Source organism: Motacilla alba, chromosome 1 (genome assembly GCF_015832195.1).
Source record: "Motacilla alba alba isolate MOTALB_02 chromosome 1, Motacilla_alba_V1.0_pri, whole genome shotgun sequence".
Lineage (NCBI taxonomy): Eukaryota > Metazoa > Chordata > Aves > Passeriformes > Motacillidae > Motacilla > Motacilla alba.
This window is the reverse complement of record NC_052016.1, coordinates 32,035,879-32,060,911: the sequence shown is the minus strand read 5'-3', so window position 1 is coordinate 32,060,911 and position 25,033 is coordinate 32,035,879. Positions and strand designations below refer to the sequence as shown.

Genomic DNA, 25,033 nt, shown 5'->3' with positions numbered 1-25,033 from the left:
CCTCTCTCTCTGTATGTTTGAGTCCCTCTCTTATACTACCATGGTATCTTCTGTTGTTTTCTTGCTTTCTTGCTTATGTGCTAAGCATCAAAGCTACTACATGGAAAAAAATTTTAATTAGCCTTGAGCATCCCAGTAGGGTCCTCAAGTACAAACAGGCACAGGCCTTTACCAGTTCAAATCAAACACATCTTCAGTGGGTCATTTTCAAGGAAATCTCCAGCAGCCTAGCTTCTGTAAGTGAAGTTCTTTGCTGCCAACACCTCCAAGTGATTCATCTTCAGTTGCAGCATATTTCTTCAGCTGTAGCATATTTTTTACCTTCTCTGCTCCCCATCACCTGGTTCAGTTCTTTACAGCTTTGAAATAAAAGGATGGAGTCTTTTCCAGCCATGTGGTGCAGTATGGCATCATCCCCCTTAAAGCAATTGCTGTGTAACCAACAGCTATAAAAGCAAAACAAAGCTGCAAGTATGAGAACTCTTCTCCTACACGTTTCACCCATACAGTGTTCCTGCATGAATGTTCTTTGTCATTGTAGGAGCTCAACTGAGTTGCAGTCAGGTTTCAGTCTTGTGGACATATATACAGGTGGAAGGAAAAAAGGGTTTAAAGATAAAAAGGAGAATAATAGGGGAAGGGGAGGAGGGAGACATAGCAAGAGGAAAATCTGAAAAGACAAAAGAGGTATAGGAACTGAAGAGGGGAAAAAATGAGTGAGAAATCTGAAGCAGGGTTGTGATGGGTAAAAAAGCAGGAGAGGTGATTCAGACCTCTGGGATGGCAAGGTCTGAGGCTGAGAGCTCTTCTTGGCAGAGCAAAGCCCTGCAGAATGCAATATAATCTCTATCAGGGCCCTTCAGTTAAGAGGCATATAAATGGCGTGGGGTTTATTGCAAATTCTGGTTAATAACTTTCTCGAAGGGGAAAACTTCTGTATTCTCTTTGAAATACAATTTCTTGTCTCATAAATTGAAACAGCTGTGACTGTTCCCTCTGCACACATTTTTTTTTCATCTTCTGCCTTTTTTGCTGGGTGTATGTGAATGATTTTGCTTAATGATTTTTCTCTGCAGAAGGGACCCAGAGTGTGGTGCTGTATACAGGTTTGTGATCAGTGTCTTTGCACAAGCACAAGAAAAATGCCTTGGGCATTTTCTGCTATTAGAGAGGAACAAGTGTTAAGCTATTAGTTTGAATCTAACTTAGACTGAATTTCTCCTGAGAAAACTCAGTAAGAATTTCTGCAGCCTCATTCCCTAGAAAGACTAAGCTGAGATTTAATCTAACACAGGTCCAGGCTCTGGTCTTGGACCTGTAAAAACTGCTTATACCTCCATAGCTACCATGTAGAAAGCAGAGCAAAGAATATAGGTGAGGATCTTGACAGCCTGTATTCCTGCCTCATCTCTTAAGACACTGCTTCCTGCACAGGGATGGGGATGGGCACCACAGTGCAGGTGGGGAGAGGTTTCCCTGCCTGGAAAGGGGAGCAAGACCATTTTTCCTCCTTGTGATTCTAAGCAGTGCTAGATATTCTCTTCCAGCATCAAACCATCTCTGTCTCTCTGAGGACTCCTAAATGTCTCTTCTTTCTTTTTCTTCTTTTTTTTTTTTTCTTTAATTGAAAGAGCCAAGATTGCCTTTAGGCTTGTGCAGATATCAACCATTTTTGAGGACGACTGAGTGTACAGAAACACAGGGACTCAAACCTTCCTGCCTTCAATTCACTATCTGCTCCCAAGCTAAAGTGGTCAAATCCCTAAATCATTAAGCAAGTGATATATGAGTTAACATAGCATGCTGACAGGACCAGTGTGCACAAATGTCCCAAGGAGGTTCAGATTCAGAGGGCTATATGTCACCTTCAGCCAACTTCTGTTTGGAAAGAGCTCAGGAAGGCTTTGGGATTCAGTAAAGAAATACCTGAATAGGTATCTCAGTTTTTCATTTCTCCATCTCTCTCCCGTGACTCCTTACAAGTGTGTTCAGCTGGAAGAGGTAAGGGATGTAGAAAAAGCCAGAATTCATCAGATATGAGTGCAGAACTCTTTCCCCTCATAGCAGACCTCAGCCTTCTCATTGTATATAGCAGATGAGAGCCTTTTGTGGCCAGCTGCTTGTTCGGGAGATCAAGAGCAGCAAAGCTATTTCTCCTGTTGGGTAAAGAGCCAGACCTGTGGTCTCCAGCAGGTTTAGTTTCATCCTCATCTCCTCTTGCAGCAGCTTCCTGCTTGCATTCCAACCCATGGGCTCCCTCCCATGCCTGCATCCAGAGGCCCAGCTCCGCTGTGTGACATCAGCTCTGCTGGTGGAGCTGGGACATGTGTTCTTTGCCCATCAGAAAAGATTTGTAAGTGAGGGCACCAAAACCTCAAATCACCCCGCTGATAAGTGACTGGAGAGGTTCACTGTTTCTTTCCTCCCTGAGCCTCTTGGCAACCACACTCACCTCCAGGCAAGCCACGGTGTGTTCACAGCAAGGCCTAGGGGACGAAGAGCAAAATGAACTCATAAGGGCTCTTCCAAGGCTGCATGGAAAATGCTGCAGATTATCTTCTAGGTCTCCTGCAGTGCTGGAATGAGGGGGGAAAACTATGGTTTCTTCTTTGCCTTTTGTTCCATGAATTGCAGACTTTTCAGAGGAGCACTCTGTATTTGAGAAGGTATCAATAAGAGCACTTGTTTGTCTAGAAATGGGATGGCTGTTCATGTGGGTGTATTTTATCTGCTTTTAATGAGATGAAGCAGGCAGAAAGTAAGGAGGGAGAGCTGGCACCAAACATTCCCATTCCATCCCAAGCCCTCACTACCAAAGGTCATGGGAATTTACCTTTCTTCTCCTTGTATGCCTCTGCATGTATACACAGCACATAAGTGTCCAAGGCCCTCAGTGGTACTGCCAACAGCCATGAATTGCCTGTGAGCAGTGAAATTGTTTACCACAGATCAATATAACAGTAATACATCAGGAAGACTCTAGCCTCAGTTACCCCTTGGATGTTGTATTCCCAGCCAACATTAACTGCATTCCTCACTGCTTTCCCATGGCAATTCACCTTGCTCAGGGCTCTGCTTGTTCGCCCTAACCCTCTGCATCCCCTCACTTCTTTTTAATCAAACTTTCATCTCTATCTCATGCTCTGTGTCTCTTTATTTATTTCCTTTTTGGTCCTTCTCCTAGAGACTTGGGTCTCACAAGCTATCTTCTCCATGCTACTTTTTAAATTATTTGTTGTCTTGACAGTTCTTCCTCTATTCTCAATTCTCCTTTCTTTTCCTCTTCTTCCCTCTCCCCCAGTATATGCAAGCTCATACTGCCTGAAAATTATGTCAAGACCTTCTATTCCTGAAGTAGTGAGAAAATGCAGGTGAATTTGCCATTTTAGTACAGTTAACATTCCTCCCATCCTTAACTGTTCTGTAACTGCAGACTGCAGACTGCTGAGATTAGTGGCATAAAATTCCACCAGGATATTGACATAACCTACAAGCCAGGAAGTTGGTATAATCAAACCCAGCATCCCTTTTGGAATGCTGGACTTAGAAATACAAGGACAGCAGTTTTGAGAGCAGTTGAGAAATAAGTGTTTAAAGAGAGGGCATTTGAAAACCTGTTTTTTAATATTATTTCAATAGCTTATGGTCAAAGTTGCAGGATTTTTTCCCTACTGAATCCTAGCCTATACAGAGTACTCAGACAGAGTACTGGTGCTGGAAAGGTGATAGAAAGGAATTTGATTGAAATGCTGGTTAAGAAATACTATTATCCAGTAAAAGTGCCATAGGTTCTCAATCCAAGAGCCATAGATGATTACTGTGGATGAATTCTTAGTCCTTGGAGGCCAGGTGGGAAGGCAGAATTGTTGTGTTTTTCCCCCACCCACAGTAAAACTTTGAGCAGCCTTGGAGGAGCCACCCATAAAAAAAATGTCTGTTGTGTTCTTTGGAAAGCAGAGAACCAAAGAAAGAATAGAAGATAGTCCAAACTATTTGTCATCTTTATACTCCACTTCTCTTTGTTTCCCTCCCTCTGAAACCCACATAAAGCAGTTTGTATGTTATGGTGATGAGAGACAAGGGGAGATTTCTGTCCCCAGCTGGTGATCAGTTTATTCACTGAAGTATGAGGATTGATAGCACTTGTCACTAATAGCCCAGCTAATATAGCTGCAGATGCTACATTTAATCATATAAACTGTGAGGCACAATTGCAGAACAAGGGCCTCTGGCCTACACCACTGGAAAGGAAGTGGAGTAAATTCCTAAAGGGCTGATGGAGAAATGCAATGGTCCTGCACCCCTGTAACAGGCAAAAGGAGGACGTGTCCGGCTTCTGCATGACACTCTCTGCAGGATGTGTGCCCATGCACATGTGTAATTTACTGAGCACACATGAGGGAACCAAATGAAAGGACCCTGTGCATGATAGCATGATATGTGCAGGAGAAAGCAGGGAGCTCCAGTGCATGTAGAAGAAATGAAGGGAGTGGTTGAGGTAGGAGGATGTGCCCTGTCACATTTGTCTGTGTTTCTTTCTGATGCCTTTACCTTGATATCTGCAGCCAGAAGGAGTCAGAATATTTGAGAAGATGTGGTGCTCCCAGCAGGGAGCAGCTTCCATGCAACTTAGATCAGAGCCCTTCAGCAAGGATTCTATAGTGCTGTGAGGACAAGTTAGGTAGAAAAAAGGGGAGGTTTGGGCTTTTTATGGCCCCCATCATCAAATGGCAGCCTTACTCCCCTCCTGATTTCCTGCAGAGTTTGAAGCCAGGTGATACAGATTTTCGGCCATTAATGAGGGGTCTTTTCCCACCTGCCAAATGTGTTCTGTCGCAGATGTGCATGAGGCTGCGTGGATGCAGGCGCCATGCAACACTTGGGAGGCAAATGATACTCCATACTTCAGTCCTCCACAGGCAGGTCCACAGACACTCCCTGTGCTCATCCTCTCACCCTCTCTCCTGCCTGCCAACCTTCCTCCCTGCACATCCTCACCTAAATGCTCTGTCCTATTTCCAATCCCACACACATTACAAGTGGTTTTTCCACCACCTGTAGACATGCACACATATGTGCAGTCTAATCCCCAGGCACCCTTTCACCCACATGCATTTTCTCTTGCATCCCCACAGTCTTTGGCACTGCCTTCCTTACGATGCTCGGCAGCTCTTGCCCACACACCAGCTGGTACTCACTCATGCTCACCAGACTCTCATGTTCTCTGTCTCTGAATGCCCTGTGCTGTAACCAAGCTGTTACTTATTCAGTTCAGTGTGTGTGTGTCCTGTCAGACACACATCTGCAGTCAAGTGGCCCAGAACAAGACCAGCATGTATCAGGGTTAAAAATGAATATGCTGGGAACGTCCCTCTTCTCTAAACTCACACCCTGATATCATATCCCCCAGGGGGATCATTCTGTGGTGTAAAGAAAGCTGTTTGTGGTTTTCATTGAAGAAGAGCACAGGGGAGGAAACTCCAGCCCAACACCTAGCCCTTCAAATGAAGTGAATTGTCAAGTATGCAACTGTGACGAGGATTTGAGAAGCAGTAAATTTAGCAGCACTCACTTCCACTGACAACCTGTCATGTGCTTGAAACATAAATAGTGGTGGAGACAAATCACTGCTGTTTTCCTATTAAGCTTTGGCCCACTGGCCCTCTAGTTTGCCAGCAGCATTTCTACCTGGTCTGCCTGTGTGCCTTGTCTCAGGGACAGATGTGCCTCCCTGTCAGAGGCTTTGGGAGAGTCAAGACAGGAATTATCATGCTGTTATTTCCTAGGTATCCTTGGTGTCTGGATACTTGCTCCTCAGCTGATGGATTTCTCGCTCAGGCTGTGTGCTGCTGGCATCTCCTACTTCCACCCAAGGTTGAGGAAACATGGACCCTCTCCTTAGAGGGCTTATGGTTTTCGCCCCTGCCCCTGGTTTCTGCTACACAGCCTGGCAAGGTCACACTGATGGAGTAAATGAGGCACTGATTTGAATAAAAGGGTAGAGGTGAAGTTTTCCAATGGACCTGAGTGACTTACAGGCACAAATGCCATTGAAAGCCAAATTGTCCTGCCCTGTTAAAGCATTTAGTGGCTTTTGGAAACTCTGCTTTCAAATATCAATTATTATAGAACCATTTAATAAAACATGCCATCAGAAGCTCACATTAATCTTTACAGAGATGAGAGACATCCCTTAGTGTTTTAAATTGAGGAACCAGGGATTCAGTACATTTCACCTTCTTCCCTCTCTCTTATCAGTTTTGATGCCTCTTCCTCTCTCTCTTTAAGGAAGATGAAATCATGGCAGTGATTAAGGTGGCCTGCTCTGTGCTGTTTAATTAGAGCAACTGCTGTTTCAGTTCCAGTGAAATTCTCACAGGTGTGCAGTTGCAAAGGCACTCTAATGAGACCCCTGTCTCTCCGGGAGCTTGGCAGAAAGGAGCCAAAGAGTCCTCAACATAACACGGATAGTTTTTCATGCTTTCTTGTGTTTTTTGGCTGACTGGGCTCCTGTTGGAGCAAGACATTTCTCTTCCCACAGGAATCAAAAGTTTTTGGGGAGTCGAGAGAAGAGAAATAAATGGATTCCTGTCCATGATGGTAATGGGAGGATTCCGAAAGGTGAAGCCCAGTGAGACACATTTTGATTGACATGATTGGCCATGGTCTGCTCATGCCAGCACTGTTACAGTTGTTGGAAATTTTATGTAATCATCAAAACAAGTATTAAGGAGTTGGTATGAAAGCAATGAAATATCTTTTAGGTTTGTATTCAGACCCTTTCCTAAACTTATGGGGTAAGCTGTAAGAAGTCAGAAGTCAGAAAGGAGTTGTTTTGATACTGTTTCTTCTACTAACAGTTTTCTGCTTTCTCCCATTCTGATGACTCCTTTCTTTTTTTTCCCCATATATCTGAGAGAGAAACCCTGCTTCACACCTAGGATTTTCTAGTTTGCTGATGGCCAACAGCTGCACTAGCAATGGGAGTAACTGCATCAGGGAGCTACAAGACCTCAAAATCAGTGTCTGTATTTCCTCTCTGCTTGCCTCCCCCGTAGGACTACGCAAGATGCAATATTAGGCATGGAGCAAATGCCTTCCTTCTCCTTCACAGCTACTGCCTTGCAAGTTTGAGAGAGAGACTCTTTAGTCTTTGGAAAGCAAGGGAGTGGCTAAATGCATAAGAATTAAATATCCTGGACTGAAGCAATCATTTATCTGAACTATTATCACTATGAATCAACAGCAGACATCTCAGATGATAATATCACAGGAGCCAGCCCAATTGATCAAAAGTCTCTGCAGCATGTGAGCCCAAACAATCTCTTCCTGGCACACCCCACCCTGCCTTAAACCTCTGTGATTCTCACCTTGATAACTGGCAATATTTGATGCCTGCTGAATCCTGAATTCAGCTAGTTAGTCTCATCTCCTGATCCCTTGTTGTGCTCCCCACAAAGTATTCCCTTTTCTTCTTCCACCAGGACCAGATATGGGGGATGGTGTCAGGAAATTACTATGCTGGATCTAATTGAGAAACATAGCAGCAAGGAGAGGGGTCAACAGAAAAGCAAACAAAACGATTTTTCAAGAAGCTAATCCACCTATACAAATATTGGAGCCAGGCATCACAACACTCTGGCGTGTTTTTGAAAGGGTAAATCTTGCTAAGGGGTGGCTTAACTCTTTGACCTCATTTCCTCAGTTGAAAACTACAGCAGTTTAAAGCAGAGTGGCTAGATCCAGGCTGATACAGAAATCCCAGTCTTTCGGTTTTGTTTGTGGTGTTCAGAGTAGCCTCAATGAAAACAGGGATGAACTACAGGAATTGCCATCTTGCAAAAGGACAGGAGATTCAGGGGCCGTGTAATCTGGTCATGAAGCGTTTGGCATCAGCTTATGAAGAAAGAGTCACAGCAATGCCTCAGCCTCTGAGTTAATGCTCTTTCCCATTTCAAGTAAATTTGTGCCAATTTGTATTTTCTCAAGACTTCTTTCAAGTTTCAAACATATAAGAACATAATTCTGTGGGCTAAGTTGAATCACTGAGGAGGAGGGGATTGTCAGATTTTTTAAAAAATTTTAAGTTAGACTGAAGTTCTGAGTTCATCATTACCCTCTCATCCCAAGAAGTAGAAGTGGGCATAGGACAGAAGGGAACAAACACCTTATATTTAAAAACAGGGAAACATTCTGGTGGATGCCTATAAAAGCGAGCCAGTTGATTCTTGCACAATAGTATATTGAGCATGTCTTGTGCTCCATAAGACACAAGAGACTTTGTAAAGAACATGACAAGGACTTTTAAAGATGCCACCAAACACAGACCAACGCCTACAGTTCCTAGATTGAGCGACTGGCACAGTTGGTACCAGTGAGTGCCATCGCACGAGGTTTCCCTAAAGTCTGGGGCTGACATAATGATTTGTGGAATTAAACTAGGGACTGCATTGCAGTCCATCATTGCTCTTCAATGGCTGGACAGAAATTATACAGTTCAGTCAGGCTTCCTGCCCCAGCAGGGGCTTGTTGCTGTCAGTCTTTTCTTTGGTCTTGTGTTTGTGAAGAGGAGCTTGTCTTCAAACTGTGCAACAATGATAGCACAAGCTCATTGTCCAAAATAAGAAATCTTGTAGGAAAAGGTGTTCATGAGGCCAAATGAAAGGAAACTATCTGACAGAGTCACTAGACACTGTAATAGTTGACTGCTTGCTGTTATATTTTATGCCTTTCATACGTGTCCATGACATGCAAGAAAACTCAGTCCCCTGCACCAGCTCTTGGCTTGCATTACCATCTTGTGCTTAGCACAGTGGGAAACAAAGACCTACTGATTACACACCCACACCCCTGCAAACACACCCTGATGTTCCTCTTGCCAGGGGCAACATGCTGGCCCATCCTCTTCTTGTAGGTGGTGGAGGAAGAGGGCACAGGACCCTGCAATGCTGACCACACTGCTGGGAGCGAGATTGGTGTGTTGCCATCCACATGTGCACATCAAAGAATTCCTGCGTCTCAGCTGTGATTCTTTGTCTGACCTTCTGTTTTCAACCTCCATTTCATTAGCTGCTCCAACACTGTCCTTGCAGCCCTGATGAGTTACTAGCCCCTGCCTTCCTAAGGCTCTCAAAGATGTGGTGAAACCTCATTGATTCATCTAGCTGATGGTGACTTCTACCTCATGTTGTTTTAAAATACCCTTCAAAAGGCATCAGGCAAAAATTTTGTAATGCAGAAATGGTGCAACTATTGGTTTGTTCATGTTTATATGTCATTTTCTTGGCAGTAAAATTAAGGCTTGGTGTTTGGTAGCATAGTCATGACAATTTGCATTGCAGTATGCAACATTTAGGGAGTATAATATTGTAGTTGTGACATTACATGACTTAATTTACCTCATGGTTCATAATTTACTTTATACATTGGCTTCACAGCCAAGTTCTGTTCAAGAGTAATTAATCTATCCAAAAAATGCTGTTTGTGTTCATTAAAAAAAGTGTTAACAAATTTGGGCTAAATTCAGTAAGTAATTTTGAGGATAAAAAAAAAGTGATCTTCTTCAACAGGAAATCATCTGATTTAAATTATGTCTCAAATTGAGGCAGAACATTATTCCTTCTTCTGGTTCAGCAAAGAGAAGAAGAAAACCGCTGGTCAAACAGAGGTCTTTGACCTAAAGTGGGTCTGGATTTTTTGGGGAGATGGTTCACTTTCTTTCTGGTATTCATATGTGGATTTTGAATCGAATCAGCTGCTGAAATGAAGTAGTATATTGCACACCTGCTCCATGCCCAGATTCAGGACTGTGTGTGACGAGTGTGATGACCCTTAGTGGTCATTTATAGAAAAGAGGGGGTGGAAATTCAGAGATACAGCTGATCTGCTGAGGCTGCCTCAGGCAGGTGACCCCCATTGACATGCACCCACAGCCGAGATGCAAACTGCATCTGAGCTGTCAGATTTTGGCTTCCAGTTCCTGGGTAGAGCCGTCAGTGATGGGCGTGTCGTCTCAAGTGGTTTGGTCAGTGCTGTCCCAAGAGAGAGCACAGAGACATTGTTCAGTCTGGGGAAACTGCTCTCAGCCTGGAGGGTTTTGTTTGCATGCTGGATGTGTGGAGTTTGAGAATAAGGAGCCCATGAAAATCACGGACTCTCTTAACCCTGGTCGTGATAGAGGGTGCTCGTGTTCCCTCAGCCAGGGAGCTCCTTGGGCACTGTCCTTGGCTCAGGAGGCAGGGCAGGCAGTTTTTCACATCAGGTGCTGATGAGCAAAGTCCTGGTGAACACCAGGGGAAACCATGCCAGAGTATTTCCTCCCAGACTGATTCATTCTCATTCATGAAGCCAGAGCCAGGCTAGAGCCCTCTCTGGCACTGCTCTAGTTTTTTGGTTTATGTGTAATAGCTACAGACCTGAGGGCATGGGAGGCATGAGGCCAGCTTAAACAATAAATACCCTGCTGTGCCTTGCTGCTTAAACAGAGTAATTACTGCCTTACTACATGTGACCCCTCTGTTCCTGTCCCTCTGGCAGTTGTTATTTCATGGCTCCCTTTACACAAGGGATGGCTGTGCTACTCTCCCAGCTGTACATCTCTCTGTCTGCCGCTGTCTCACCTCCCATCTTTCTCACTTGCTCTGTCTCAGTGTGTTTCTCTTTGTCAGTAGCTGAATACCATTTTCCGTTTTTCTCAGTCACTGAAGAATCTCACTTTTTTTTTGTGTTTCTCTCTCCCAGCCACTCTCCCTCTCTTTATTCTCCCTCTGTTTTTCTCCATCTATTTTTGTCTTCTCTCAAGCTTTCCCCATTTTCACACTTCCCATACTACTCTAGGTTTTCTGCCTGCCTTCCTCACTGTAGCATTGTAGCACTAGTTGTCCCTTTGCTTATCCACCATCTGCTTCTCTCTACTGATCTCTTTGCTAAAAACAAGCCTCTTCAACTAAGGGATGGGAAAAAATGACAAGCTCATTGGAATCTGTAATGACTGAGGAGACAGGGACTGATAAATGAAAACTTCAAAGTTTTGAATTGGAAAAAAAAAAAAAAAAAAGAAAACCCTCAACTGGAGGTAAAACAAAAAAATCATGTCAAAGGTTCCCTTAGCTATTTTTGTCTTTCAGAAGCCTGTTCCTAGGGAATAGAAGGTGCAGAGGGAAGGATGAAAGTTAGGTGAGCAAAATCTCAAACACTGAATGAAGAGTGCAGAGACAACAAAACCTGCAGTTCAGCAATAGAAGTTGCTACACACAAAAAAAACTTCAAATGGCATCCATTGATTTCCAATCTCTTTTATCTCCTTGCATCTTGTTTTAGGCCCAACAAAGATGCATAGCCCATTCTGCTCCCCTCTTTTCACAACTACAAAGATGCTTGGAGGGAAAACAAACATAGGAGCAGGGTGGCTGATCTCTTTCTCCACATGCCAAATACAAACAGATACTTTCAGCAGATGTAAATTTCAGTTTCATTTAAGACCACAGCAGTGTTTAAAAAAATAAATAAGACAACTAAAGCAATCTCTGCACAAGAAGAAGCCCAGTGTTGGATGCACGGACAGGAGAGGAGATGAAACAAAATGTGTCTGCCACCTCTGGAGATCAGCTTCCCCTTTGGAGATGTAAGAAACTAGGGCATGAAGGGAAAGGCCTCTCTGGTAGAGAATGTGACTGAATGCATTGCTGGCCCTGACTACCTGAAAGAGCTGTCTGCACACAGTACAAGTGGGATTTTGACTGGGTGTGAATCATTTGTAGAAAAGAAGCATTTAGCCTTTGAGGAAAGAGTGATGGTGTGTGGCAGTGCAAGGGGCCATTTGAGTAGAAGTGACAAGAGCCCATAAATGCCTTGGGAACATGTCAGTCTGTGTTTCTGCAAACGCAGGCAGATTTATAGATGTAAAACCAAATAAAATAAGCAGTATATAAAATGCAGAATATAGTATATACATATATAGAGAGATATATCTATATGAGAGCACAGGCAGGTGTGCACAGCAACAAGGATAATATGCAGAGCCAATAGGGTTGTACAAGGCTATTTCCAGAGGGTAAGGGGAAAGGAAGGCTGCTTGCCAGCAGGCTAGCATTGCCAAGCAGATTTGCTGTTCAGCTTCATTATTTACTGGGTCCAATTAGGAAGCCAGGGGATAGGAAATGTGGCTGAGGCAAGCAGGCCTTCAAAGCCTTCCTCCTGCACACATCAAAGCTGCTGCCGCAGTTCCCTCTACAAAAAAGGCTCTGCCAGCTCCAAGCGGCAGCAGCCACCTGGCTCGCGCCGCTCAGGGTCATTCCCTCTAGGTTTGATTGTCAAGCCTCCTGGGCCCGTGCTCTCTCTATCTCCAGCCTCCAGAGCAGAAAGCTCCTTTTTCTGATTTACTGGGACAGAGTTAAGGAGCTATAGCTTGGCAAGATGGTGTTTAATGGGGCTGGAGCAAAAAGCCAAGCAAACTATGAATGTGTGAAAGACAAAAAAACCTGCAGGGAAGCAGGTTGCCTGCAGTCATGCAAGGGGATGGTTTAGGATGCGAAGAGCTGCCCTGAGTGAGAAGTCATCCACCTAGGAAAACCTGAAAGGACCCTCACTGGGAAAGGGCTGTACTGAACCAGGCAGAACAGCCAGGTAACAGCCCTTGTCAGCAAGGAAACTTTGGCAGTATGGTCAGAATTTCATCCCTTGATAAGCTGCTTAAGACAAATGTCTTCTCTTAATGGGAATGGAGTGGCTGTCTTGCCAGGAGTTGGCAGTCCCTCTTTCACCTAATAGAATATGTTCATTGTTATCAGTAGCAAAGAGCATTGTCCAAGCCTTCTCCCTCCCTGCTCTGATAAACTGCACAGCGAAAACCATCAGTTCCCTACCAAAGCTGGCTCCTGTGCAGAAACATTTGTAAATTCACCCAATGTATAAAGCTCCATTCCTGCTCCCCCCACCCCCCGTTTGCCTTAGAGGTTAGAGTTAATATGACTCACCTAATCTGGCTGCCAAAGTGAATTAGTGAAAACATCTCTACAGCTCTCTGCAAGATATCACAACCTGACATTTCTCTAACACACTGTGATACATCTTTCCTCTCCCTGCTCTGTACTACAACACCTCAATTTTATATAAATGCTTTTTGTTAGAAATGGTTAATGTGCTCTTAGAGGGGACAAGGCAGCAAGGAAAAGGGTCTGTCTTGAAAGTGAGAGCAGCTCAGTTCTTGTAGCAAAATGTTGATGCTCAGGGTCACCAGTACAGAGACAAGAACAGTGCTACCACTTATACAGCAAAAGACTGTCACAGAAAGTTTCCCTGAAGTATTACGCTTATATGTGTGTCCTAGAGCAGGGAAATGAGGAGCTGAATAGGGTTATTGATGTCTTTGACATGCCCTTTAGAACAGAAGTCCTGCCTTTCAGTTACTTCCAGAGCACTCCACTGGGCAATCCAGCAGCTCATCATGTCTTGGGAGGGGTTCTGTGTAGCTGTGAAAGCTCTCCTGCCAGACACGGTACACAGTACACTTCAAGTGCATGTATGTATGCAGGGGAGAAGCTCAAAAACATCTTCCCTTGGGAAGGTATCTACCCTTGTAGGTTACTTTGGAGTTCCACTAATGTAGTTCTCTTAACAGCACCCGTAATGAGTGTGCCACTCCATTAGAGCTGGTTAAGTCACCCTCAACCCTGTCTTCATTACAGTGACAGTCTTGTGACAAGGGCAAATTGCAGGAGAAGCAAGTCCCACTTGGAATGAACCCTGTGTATAAACAAGGCAGAATTGCAGAGCAAATGAGTTGCAAAACAGAGGCAAATTATGTTTTAACCTTTTCTTTGTGTGTCTTTCCCTGATGTTTGATTAACTTTCCAGTCAACTTACTGACCTACCAGCTGGGAATGCTGCTGTGAAACGAGAGGAATGTTGGTTGTCAGCTCAGTTTGGGGGTGGGATTTTTAAAGTGCTTTATTAGCAGGTAGCAATATGACCAATATACCATAAGAAAATCTGGGAATTAAGAGAGTTCCCCAACAGAAATTATCCCTGCTGTTGCAAAACCAGAAACAATGTGCTGCCTCTATAGACAGCAGCATGGTGCAGTAGTTGTAATGCAATCCTTCATCTGTGTTCAGCCACAGGTAACACCTCATGTGAAATGCGGTGTTCAGTTTGGGGTATCACACGTCCAGAAAAATGTAAACTTGTCAGAGATGTCTAAAAGCAAAGAACAAGAATGATCAAGAGCCAAAGAAAACCTCACCTACAGAGGAAGGTTGAAAGACCCTGGCAATGTTCAGCCAAAAGAAAAAAAAAAGATGACAACTGAGGGAGGAACTAAGTGATTTAAAAGTTGATAAAAGGCTATTGCAGGGAAGGAGGGAATGATTTGTTCTTTTTGTCTGTAGTGGCTAAGACAAAAGTAATAGCTTTAAATTGCAGCAAGGAAGACTCAGGTCAAACTTCAGGAAACTGCTCCAGTGGTAAGGGCAGCAAAGCACAGGAAGAGATTGTCAGGAGTAGCTGCAGAATCTCTGCTACTGGAGGGCAGAGGACGGCTGTGTCCATGACATGACTCATGTCCTGCCTTGAGACTGGGGAACAGATTAGATGATGACTGAAGTCCCTTCCCTGTTTCTGAGACTCACCTAATTCTGTCCCTACTGGGGTTACGACTCCCTAACATGTTCATGAGTTCCAGCAATAAAAACACCTGTGGAAATCCCTGCTTCCTTCTCCACTCACTCTTCGCAGTGGCATCAGTGCCAGCGCAGGAGCAGAGGACTGAGAGCCATTTCCTGGCAGCAGGAGCCAACTTTGCCTCCTTCCCTTGTGCAAAAGGCTGCTGCCATGCAGGAAGGTCCTGCAGCAGACTGTTGGGGGATGCAAAAAACAAAGCAGTTGTAAATTTTAGACATAGCAATGAGATTTTTGCTACCTGAACATCTGGTAGGAGCTGGAAGAAGGGACCTCTGATTAGCCCTGCTGAAAGAGAGGGGGAGCCCTTGTCTTTACATGACTTTAATAGGTACACTCCTGTTTTCATGCTGAGTCTCCATGACGGGGGGTGGTTTTCTCCTAGAATGATTCTGAAAATTGTGTGTGAAAAAGAAAAATAAGAAAAGACAAAAATAATTATGTAAGGGACAGAGTTCTGAGCAGATTTTGAAGCTTCAGAAGTTCCTCTCTGATGCTGAAGGAAATTGCATACAGCTGGCATCACCAGTGTGTGTGGCCAGGCTGACCTGGCCAAGACATTGCAGCAAGTCTGTGCCTCTGGGGTGGGATTTGTTGCAGGTGGCTCCATGGGAAGTTGAGCTCCAGAGACCAGACTTACCCACTGCTTTCATGCGGTGCCATAAACCAAGGCGAACAGTAGGCACTATTTGAACTCTCTCAAAAACTGCACTTTTGTGAAGTGGGCAGGGTTTCAGAAGTGCTCAGCACCTGTTGAGCAGAAAATACCTTCTGGGCAGAGAGTTTTTTGGAAAATATGACCACTCTCTGAGGAACCTGAATGGGAGCTCTTGTGATCTGACCTTTCTTTTTTTTTTTTTTTCAAATCTGTCTTTTACCCTTTTAGGGTTGGGGGCTGTTTCTCTAAACATACACAGGCACACAACTGGGGCTTGCCATTTCCAATGCTGCAGAGCAGTGCTTACAGCCCTCTGAGAAGAGGAAATGTGGTTCAGATTTATTCCAAGAGGTGCCTTATTTTGCTTTCTGAAGGAATAGAGTAGATGTACCAATCCTAATATTTCATGCTTCCCCCCCCCCCCCCCCCCCCCCCCCTGGCAACTTTCATGCAATGAATCTAATGTGTTGTACATGGGTTAACCTCACTGCCGTGCTCTAACCAGGAGGTGATGGGAGTGGGGGGCTATTTGCTGCAGTTTACAGAGGGAGAGCAAAGGAGTGACTCACTCAAGGTCACACAGTGAGTTAAAAGCAAGGCCACAGACCTCCCCCACTTCCTGCCCCCATCCATAACCCTGACTGACACTCAAGTCACTGTTTTCTAAAGTGTGCAAATGAGGCAGCATGGTTTAAATGTGTCGTTTCATATGTACAGTAGCTCAGGGATTCGTGATGATTATTGGTCTCTGCAGATCAAATTACAGTTTGTTTCTCTCAGTTTGGCTGTGTTTAATGGTAGCTTGATCTGATCGATGGCACTTCAGGGTGGTGGTTGCTCTGGGAGACAGAAAGGTATTTTTCACAGTTTTTGCAGTGGAGAAAAGGGTGCTGACAACACATCTGAGGACCCAGCTAACCCTGAGTCCAGCACATGCATGGGTCCACCCACAGCATGACTAACCTCTGGTGGTACTCAGCCACCACACTAGTGAACTTAGTCTGATCTTACATAGTGGACATTTGGCTTCTCAGCTGGGCCAGCCCGTGAGATGCTATGTATTGTTCCACCTATGTGGTGCCTTCCAGATTTTCAGTTTTCTGCGGCTTCTGAAATAACTTTTAAACAGCTCATGACTGTTGCTTGTTTGCAGCCTCCATGTTGTGATTGTTCCTCCATAGCAATTTCCTAAATCTGAAAGCCTAACAGAACCACTCTCTGTATTTTTCTGTCCTACCAGGCAGAGAGTTTGAAGGTGAGGAGGAGTACCTGGAGATCCTGGGGATCACACGAGAGCAGTCGGGCAAGTACGAGTGCAAAGCCGCCAACGAAGTTGCCTCAGCAGATGTCAAGCAAGTCCGGGTCACTGTGAACTGTGAGTACATCGCAGCTGGGGCAGGGCAATGGGGAGAGCTTTGCCCACAGGCAAGGGTTACTTCAGGATAAACAGAGAAGCCTTTCTGGGCTTGGATTATACAATCTGAAGAGAGAGTGCTGAGAAAACTATCTGCAATCAGACACTTGCCACAGGGTACAGTTTGTGCTTTAAACCTGGTAATATATAAAAAAGGCTGGGGGAGGTGTGGTACAGAGAGACAGACAGAGAGGGAGAAAAAGAAAGAGCTGTGAGTTGCCCCCGTCTCTCCTCTCCGAAATGCTAGCAATGCCTTGTTTCCACTCATTGATATTCGGGTGAACAGTAGCGTGAAGAGAAGCTTCACCAAGGCAGCAGGGAGAGATAAGGGAGGACTCAGCTGGCTCAGAGCAAACATATGCCTGCCTGCACCCAGCCATCTCTGCAGTGCCTACATGGCTATCACAGCCAGGGGACACGGGGCAGAGGCACGTGCTAATAACAGGGTGCAAAAACTTCACTTTTATGCTGGTTTCAGGTCATTAGTTTAAAGCTCTGTCTAAAAGACCCTTCATGCACCAGTGCAATACAGAAGGGGGTTTTGGCCAAAGGATACCACAATCTGCTAAAAGCACCAAGTTACTTCCACACATGTGGATTGGGGCATGGATCCCATCCCATATGTGCTTAGACAGATGTCCACTTCACTCTGCTGGCAAGCTGCTCTCACAGGAACACAAGATATTTCAAACTGATGTAACTCTATAATCCTGCACATGTATATGTCCACCTCCATAGTTGTATGGCTTGTATTTGGCACTTGAGTGATGTAAAGTGAGCTACCCCCATGTACCTGCTTCGTTTCCTCGCTTGGAGGCAAGGAAATATATAATAACTTTGCAGCAAGGATGGATGAATGGGAGGTATGTCCTCTCCTAACCTTCTTCAGTTTAAATTGAGACTTAAACCAGAATATTAACCTAAATTGAAATTGGAGATGTCTACAGATATATTTCTGTGTGCATATTCATGCCTTGATTCACAAGTAGAACTACTAGGGAGCAGGTTAGGGCAGAGAGCTGATGGCATCAAGGGTTTCAGGCAATACAAGTCTTTATTTGACTGTAGGTGATTATAGCACCTTTTAATACCATTCTTGCTCTTCAGTTTTTCCATTGGTCCCATGTGGGCCATCACATCAGATCAACTTTTCTATCTCACTTAGAAGTTGAGGTTATAGGCTCCCTGCAGCGTCTTCCGAATCTACAGTTTTTTATAGTTCCCTTAGAAATTGGGTGGCAGTGGTTTAATATCAGCTGCCTCATGGGCCAAATTTGGCATTAATATGAACTGTAGTAGCAGATTTTCTGCACTGAAAGTATAGAAGTGTCAAAAACAGCTGAGTTTTTAAACTGGAAACTTTCCATGAGAACCAATTAATAGTTTCAAACATGTCTGTGGAACATAATTTCAATGGCACTTTAATGTGTTTGAAACAGATTGTTTGTATAAAGTCAGAGTGTTTGATTTTGATTTAGTTTCAACACATAATAACTATGCCACGGTAAGATCTTAAACAATTAAACAGTTGAAAAATTTGAAAAAGTGATGTTAATATGTGGTGTAATTTGTAATGTAAGCAACTTAAAATTCCTTAAGGACAGATATTTTTCTTTTGAAAGAAAGGGAAATAAATCTAAGAGACTATGAGGACCAAGCAGGAAAAAACCAAGTCCTTTTAGAGGAATGGAAACTAGATATTTGCATCTTTCCTCATCCTGCTTTGTTAAACACCACAAGCAGCATCAAGTGGGAGAACCACAGAGTTTGAAAAATAGGGCTTGTCCAACCTCAGGAGCTTCCTTACCATCTCATCATCTGCTGTGGAGCACTGTCAGCTCGAAGTGCAGGAGAAAGCATCTCGCTTTGGTCTTACACTACCACCTTCAGGCTTCCCACGTAATTGCCCTTGCACATCACAGACAGGGAAACTGAGGCCTGGGGAGAGTGGGAGGAGAACAGCTAAAGGGAACCCACCCCTGGCTTCCTAGGCAGCAAAAGGCTACACACAGAGTAGCTGTTTCCTAAGTGCAGTAGGCTGGGTTTTTTTTGGGACTACCACCTGCCCCTTCTCCTGGGAGAGCACTGCACCAACTTCCTAGAGTGGTGAATATGGGGACTACTCAGAGCGAGGGGCTGGGCTCCCTGGCAGCAGGCTGGAAGCAGACACTTGCTGGAATCATTTCTTACAACCATGGAAAGATGCCTATATATTCTGTGACTCACCTCTTGTACCAGATTCATGAAATGGAAAGGTTAGTCTTGCTGTAGACAGTAAGAAGATAGACTGCTCAAAACAAAAAATCAAATAAGAATGGTTAAAAAAATCACCTTTGCTATCCTTTTCTTATCCCTCCTCCTTTTCAAATTAAAACACTTACATGAACCCACAGACTTTGAATGTAGAATCCTATTTATGTAAACTTATTAATATTTATTATGTTAGAGGGTGCATTGCAATATCCCTAAAGCCCTGCATAAAATCCCGATTAAGGTCAGGGAAGAGATCCTATTGAGATGGCTAATGTGCCAAATATAAACAAATTTCCTTCCCTACATTCCCCAGACAGAATTATTTTTTTTCTTTGAATGACACAATCCGTTTTGCTTCTTTTTTTTTTTTCTTTTTTTTTTTTTTTGCCCTTTCAGTTCTGGGACAGATACAGATGGCAGAGTGTGTTTCATGGTAACTTGAGTCTCAGCAAAGTATCCGTCTGAGTCACAGCCCTGTAATCTCAGGGTATGCAAGTATTAGTGACAAGAGACAAGGCACTTATTCCTTGATCCCTCTCAGCAGCCAGGTGGAAATAATTCGGCCTTTTAACATGTAAAGCTTATCTCTTAATATTTTGAACATGGAGCTGGGATTGAAGATGCTGGTGCCTACCTTACCTGCTATCCAGCAAGTACTGAGACCAAGCTCCAGCAGAGCACACCAATATATTTTCCAAGTTTGGTTTGCCCATGGCACAACACTCAGACTTCAAAGTAAGCAGAGGAGGGAGCACTGTGCTGGGCTGAGGGCAAACTTCAGGCAGAGCACTCACAAGGAAGCCCTTCTGGAGCTTTTCACAAAGCACCATGTCCAGGTGATCAGGATTTGTAGCCTTGGACAGCTAAGGGAAGTGTCTCAACATTGGCTTTCAGAGTTGCACCCACAGCTTCTGCTAAAGTTCTTCTCTTCTAAGCCATTAATGTATTTCTGTTTCATACATGTTGCCTCAGTCCTTTCTTATTATAGTTTTGGCATTAGGCAGAGAGTTTGTATGGAATACAATTTTTATGCTAGTGTTAAAATCCTACTTTATTCCTTTACTTTTGCTGTCTTCCTTTACCCTTGATGAAGTCTTTCTCTCATGTTCTTCTCTCTGATAAGCCCATGTGAACTACAGATCCATGGGTAAATATTAATAAATTACAGAAGTCCATCATTAACCTTAACTTTGCCTGTGTATGCCTATGCATTTATGACAGAACTTCATTCAGAAGTGCTGAAGAGAAGCACGTGTAAGGAGTGCTGCTAATGTTGTATATCAGGGAATGTTCAAAGAGCAGCGTTCTGCAGAGGAGCAGGGGGGGAGCACAGGCCACAGCAAACAGCTGCCGTGGGCCTCCAGTAGCCCAAACAGTTTGCATGAGGCAGGCAGCCCTGACATAGTTTTACTGTTTTGTTCCACTTGGAAGTGTGTGGATTGACCACATGTTTCCTCCCTGCAGACCCTCCCACCATCACAGAGTCCAAGAGCAATGAAGCGGCCACGGGACGACAAGCCTTACTGCGGTGCGAGGCATCAGCAGTGCCCACGCCTGATTTTGAGTGGTACAGAGATGATACCAGGTAAGGCCTTTAGCTCACCTCTTCCCTCCTCTCTTCTTCAGTCCATTGAATAGGGGTTCCTGTCATCCTCCCCAATCCTCTCAAACAAATTGCTCCTTACAGTCTGTTTGAGTCGCAGTGTCCCATCAGTCTCAGCAGAGCCAGCATGGTCATGGGCTGGAGGAGGCAATTCCTCTCTGCACTGGAGATGCTGAAGGAAGTGCAGAGGATGGAGCTCCTGCCTTGAAGTCAATTATGGGCCAATACCCAATAAATACACTGTTCATGTGTTAAGTAGCCCATGATACAGACCAAAAAAAAGGTGTTATAAGTCTTCAATTAGGTAATGCTTCTCCAGGTGGATTCTTCTAGGGAAAGGAGCTGCTGAGGTATGAGATTCCCCCACCTGTGCAACCTGAGCCTCTCAGACTTGCATATGAGAATAAATGAGAAGAGAAAAAGGATCTATCCTTTCTACCTGAACATTTACCTGACATTAAGAAGGTTGTGTTATTACCCTACATTTTAGGGTAGCCAGCCATGAACAGGGTGCCCAGGTTCAGGGGTGACTCAGCATTGCTATAGGCTCATATTGTGAATCAGTGTGTTTCACTAAGAATATGTTGCTCAAGTACAGACTAGCTTCAGTTGGCCATGGTGTGTTCATTTCCATAGTGACTCAGTGCTGGGTAAATGCTTCCTCCCTTTCCCTTGTCTTTGCTTGGTTCTTCACTGCTTTACCAGTAGCTTAATCCCACTGAACTGCTATGCTCCTTTCATTCCCTCTTCCTGTTTTCCATCTTGGTCTCTTTCTTTGATCTTCTCTCTTTGGTCTCTTTCCTCTCATATCTCTCTACTTCCCTCTATCCTCACCTGCCAGCTGTGCTGAATGACTTTGCTTTGCTGTGTGCTGGGGAGGGATTTCCTTCCCAATACACAGCTGCCATTGCACTATGCACCTCTTCTTCCGTCTTCCCAGGATAAACAGTGCCAATGGTCTGGAGATAAAGAGCACGGGGAGCCAGTCTCTGCTGATGGTGGCCAATGTCACTGAGGAGCACTACGGGAACTACACCTGTGTGGCTGCCAACAAGCTGGGAGTCACAAATGCCAGTCTATACCTTTACAGTAAGTACGGGACAGGGTGAAGGGAGGCTCTCACAAAGACACAGCTGTGCAGGAAGCACATGGTGACCAAAACTCAGGAAGGCATCTGCTTGACAACCCAGTCCCCTCAGACCTCCAGCCATGACCTGGCTTCCAGCACTCTGCTTCAGATACCTACGTGTTCGTGCTTGCCTTGAAACACAAACAGCCAAATCGAAAGGTTTACAGTCAAGCCCTTTGATTGACTGGCTTTGCTGAAGATAGATTTTGTTAAAATAATAAAAATGTGTTTGTTTTAAAGCTGGAAACAAAAAGCCCTTTAGAATGACAGCCCCTTTAATAAGTAGACAGAAGGCCAGGGCTCGGAGGATCCATGACAGCTGAGAAATGACAAGTAATTCAGAGAGATGGAGAGAACTAGCCACCAAGCCTGAGGAGAACAGTGACAGAGTCAAGAAAAAGAGAAATTGGTTTGAAAGTGGAAGGGACAGAAATGAGAAAAGACAGAATGATTTTAAAGGGATATACCATAGGGACCATGGGGGAAAAGGTAATCAACAGATGAAATATGGAGTAAGGTTCCTTGGATCTCATTCAGCCACCTTTCAATAACTGAGTTTGTCTTAGCAAGTATAAACAGACAGAAGCTGAGACTAGACCAAGCACTAGAGCAGTATTACCTGCTGATTCTGAATTTTGCAGCTGATTCAAACCTAACCCTAAACAGAGCCCCTGCCCCTCACCTACGATCCACACGCACATACAAACTGTGTTGTATTTAAAATGCAGTTCCCAATTCCAGGTCTAAAACTTGGGCTAGACTTGGCCCACATGTTATTGGCATCAGAGATACACTGCAGCAAAATGACCCACTCACACAAATGAACACGTAGACACAAAAGTGACTGATGGCAGTGTTCCTGTGATGGTCCCAAATTGAATTAAAACTCTCATGTCATGACCTGCACGTCCTTTTTAACAGAAAAAAAAAAAAAAAAAAAAAAAGCTGTGTAAAGCAGTCAGTATAGGATGCAGTTTGGTCTAGTTTCTGCTCTCACCAAAAAAAAGCCAAAGTTATGGTTCGGTTATTTTAAACAGATGTAGTGCAAAAGGATAAATCCATGGGCATTCTTTGTTTACCACCTTTGGATTTATTTCATGGTAGCTTGAATTTTTGCAAGTTTGGGTATATTTTGTGGCAGCTATTTTTTAAAAAACAGATATTATCATAAAAGAACATATATTTGATTTCCTGTAGCATTGCAGCACACAAAGCAAATTTGTACTTTGAAAGTCTTTTCACCCTGGTCTTGTGACTGTCATGAGATTCAAAAAAAATCCTCAGGCAGCAATCTGGAACACAATTTTCAAATACTCCAGATTTGTTCTTGCTGATATTAATATAATTCTAAGTTTAGAATCCATTATTTGTGACTGAATTCTAAATTTGGCCCTCTCTGTTGGTTCCTGTTACACAGATGAACTGAAATGCATCACTGAAACAAAATATAAGATGAAATTCAATAATGCACATATGATTTTAGTTGGGGGCTTAATTTTGCTGGAGAAGCATTTTGCATGACTTCAGAACTTCACCTCAAAGGATCTCAAAGGATTCGCTAGCAATGAATATTTAATTATCACAAGTCATTTAGAAATGGGTGAGTGTTGCTAGCACCATTGTGCAGTAGGAAGGTACAGAGTGAAGAAGTGGTTTACTCATGGTCATAAAATGAGTGGCAGAACCAGTGAGAGACCCAGGGAAACCTTGCAAAGTTGCTGTTAAGTGTTCCATGAGGAAATGTGGCAACTCTTAAAGATGATTTGCAACAGTGAGGATACTATTTTAGCCCCCTTTTGATGTGTATGAAGAACACTTTCTTTCAAGTTGTTTGATTTTGTTTATCATTTTTTAGAAATTCAAAGCCTGTTTATACTGGAGGACACTAGAGAACTTCACAAGAGCCAGGAGAATGGAGGTGCAGGAGGTGCAGGAGCTGAGAGAGATTTGATGATTTTTAGTGAAGTCTTTCTAACTTGTTTCTGTTGCTTGGTTAATCCCTACTTTTTTCACTGTGCAATTGTTTCATGTTGTTTCAGGAAATCTCTGTTCTTCTAGTTAGTGTGGAAGAAGGAAAGACAGAGAAAGAAATAAATTCAGGCAGACTACAGCTGCTATTTTGAAGGTTAAGAAATCAGGGGGGAATGAATGAAGGGAATCCAGCTTCATAAAGATAAAGAAAGGTGCTGAAAAAACCTAAAAGCCCAGATGAAAGAAATGCTGTAGTGATCACACAGTAGCTGAAATAACGGGTAATGCACATTCCCAGCCACACACCCAGACAGAAAAATAAAGCAGTGCCAAGTTTTTGCAAGGTGTACAGCAGATACTCAAATACTTGGGAGTGTTTTTCATCCCTGGAATCAGAGACCTTATTTTCTTTTTAAAGAGAGAACAAGCTCACTGTAGAGCAACATCCCATTGGGGAGGTAAGTACAGCGATGGCTCCTCAGTGTCCCATTGCAGCACAAAAAAGAATGGCAGCAAGGAGTGAAGAAACAACCAGAGAGTTAATAATGAGCTACTGGCAGCTTTGCCTGAGGTGGAGGGCAGACAGGGAGCGAGAGAAATGATGTGAAAGAACAGTTTAGCAATAGAAAAAAATTGGTGGCTACCATTTCATGAAATCTCAGTCAGCACTGAAAAACTCTCAGAGAGACTGAGCACCTTAGATGTCAATGTCATAGATAGAAGATGCATTAAAATACAAAAGCAGCCTCCTTGAGCTGTATGAATAGATAGCTAGTGATCTTCCTTAAAGGATGTAGCAGCAGGATTGCCTGCTATAGGTGGAGAGATTTATACCCCTCACTCCTGGAGACTGAGTTTACAACAACATAAGGTTTAACTTACCCAGGAAACTGTCTCCAACAGCAAATACAGAGTATGTTTGTAGAGAGGGTACTCAGGTTTGAGTACAGTTTGATGATACAACTGATTTAATAGCTTCCTGACATGCCTTGCTCCCCAGTCCTTTTGCTCATCCTCCTCTCTGCCACGTGATTTTGTTGTTTCCCTTACTCTGCCACTTAGTGGACATCCACTGTGGCTGTCCAACCTGCTAAACCAGTGAATAGGTAAATGAGCTTTACTGCTCATCTCCCCAAAATGCCCCAAATGTTTTCTTTCGTTGTACTGAGCTGAACAAGTTCATGGCTGGGCTAAACAAGCGCCAAAGCCCATGCAGGAGAGGAAGCTCTATCACACATCTGTGGGTATGCAAAGTTGGGAGGCAGGACCATGTTTGGCAGCACTGGTGAGCCAGTAGGTTGATTCAGCTCTGCAGAGACTGGGAGCAAG

General features: G+C 43.9%; 1 protein-coding gene across 6 annotated transcripts in view; it reads left to right on the top strand.

The window, feature by feature from the left end:
- LOC119707283 (limbic system associated membrane protein) overlaps window positions 1-25,033 on the top strand; it is a 998,862-nt gene that overhangs the window by 947,251 nt on the left and 26,578 nt on the right. For all 6 annotated transcript variants that reach the window (XM_038152399.1, XM_038152024.1, XM_038152213.1 and 3 more), the window contains 3 exons: window positions 16,575-16,709; window positions 20,466-20,586; window positions 21,545-21,693. In XM_038152399.1, coding sequence (XP_038008327.1) covers window positions 16,575-16,709; window positions 20,466-20,586; window positions 21,545-21,693 — 405 coding nt within the window. The remainder of the gene's footprint in view (window positions 1-16,574; window positions 16,710-20,465; window positions 20,587-21,544; window positions 21,694-25,033) is intronic.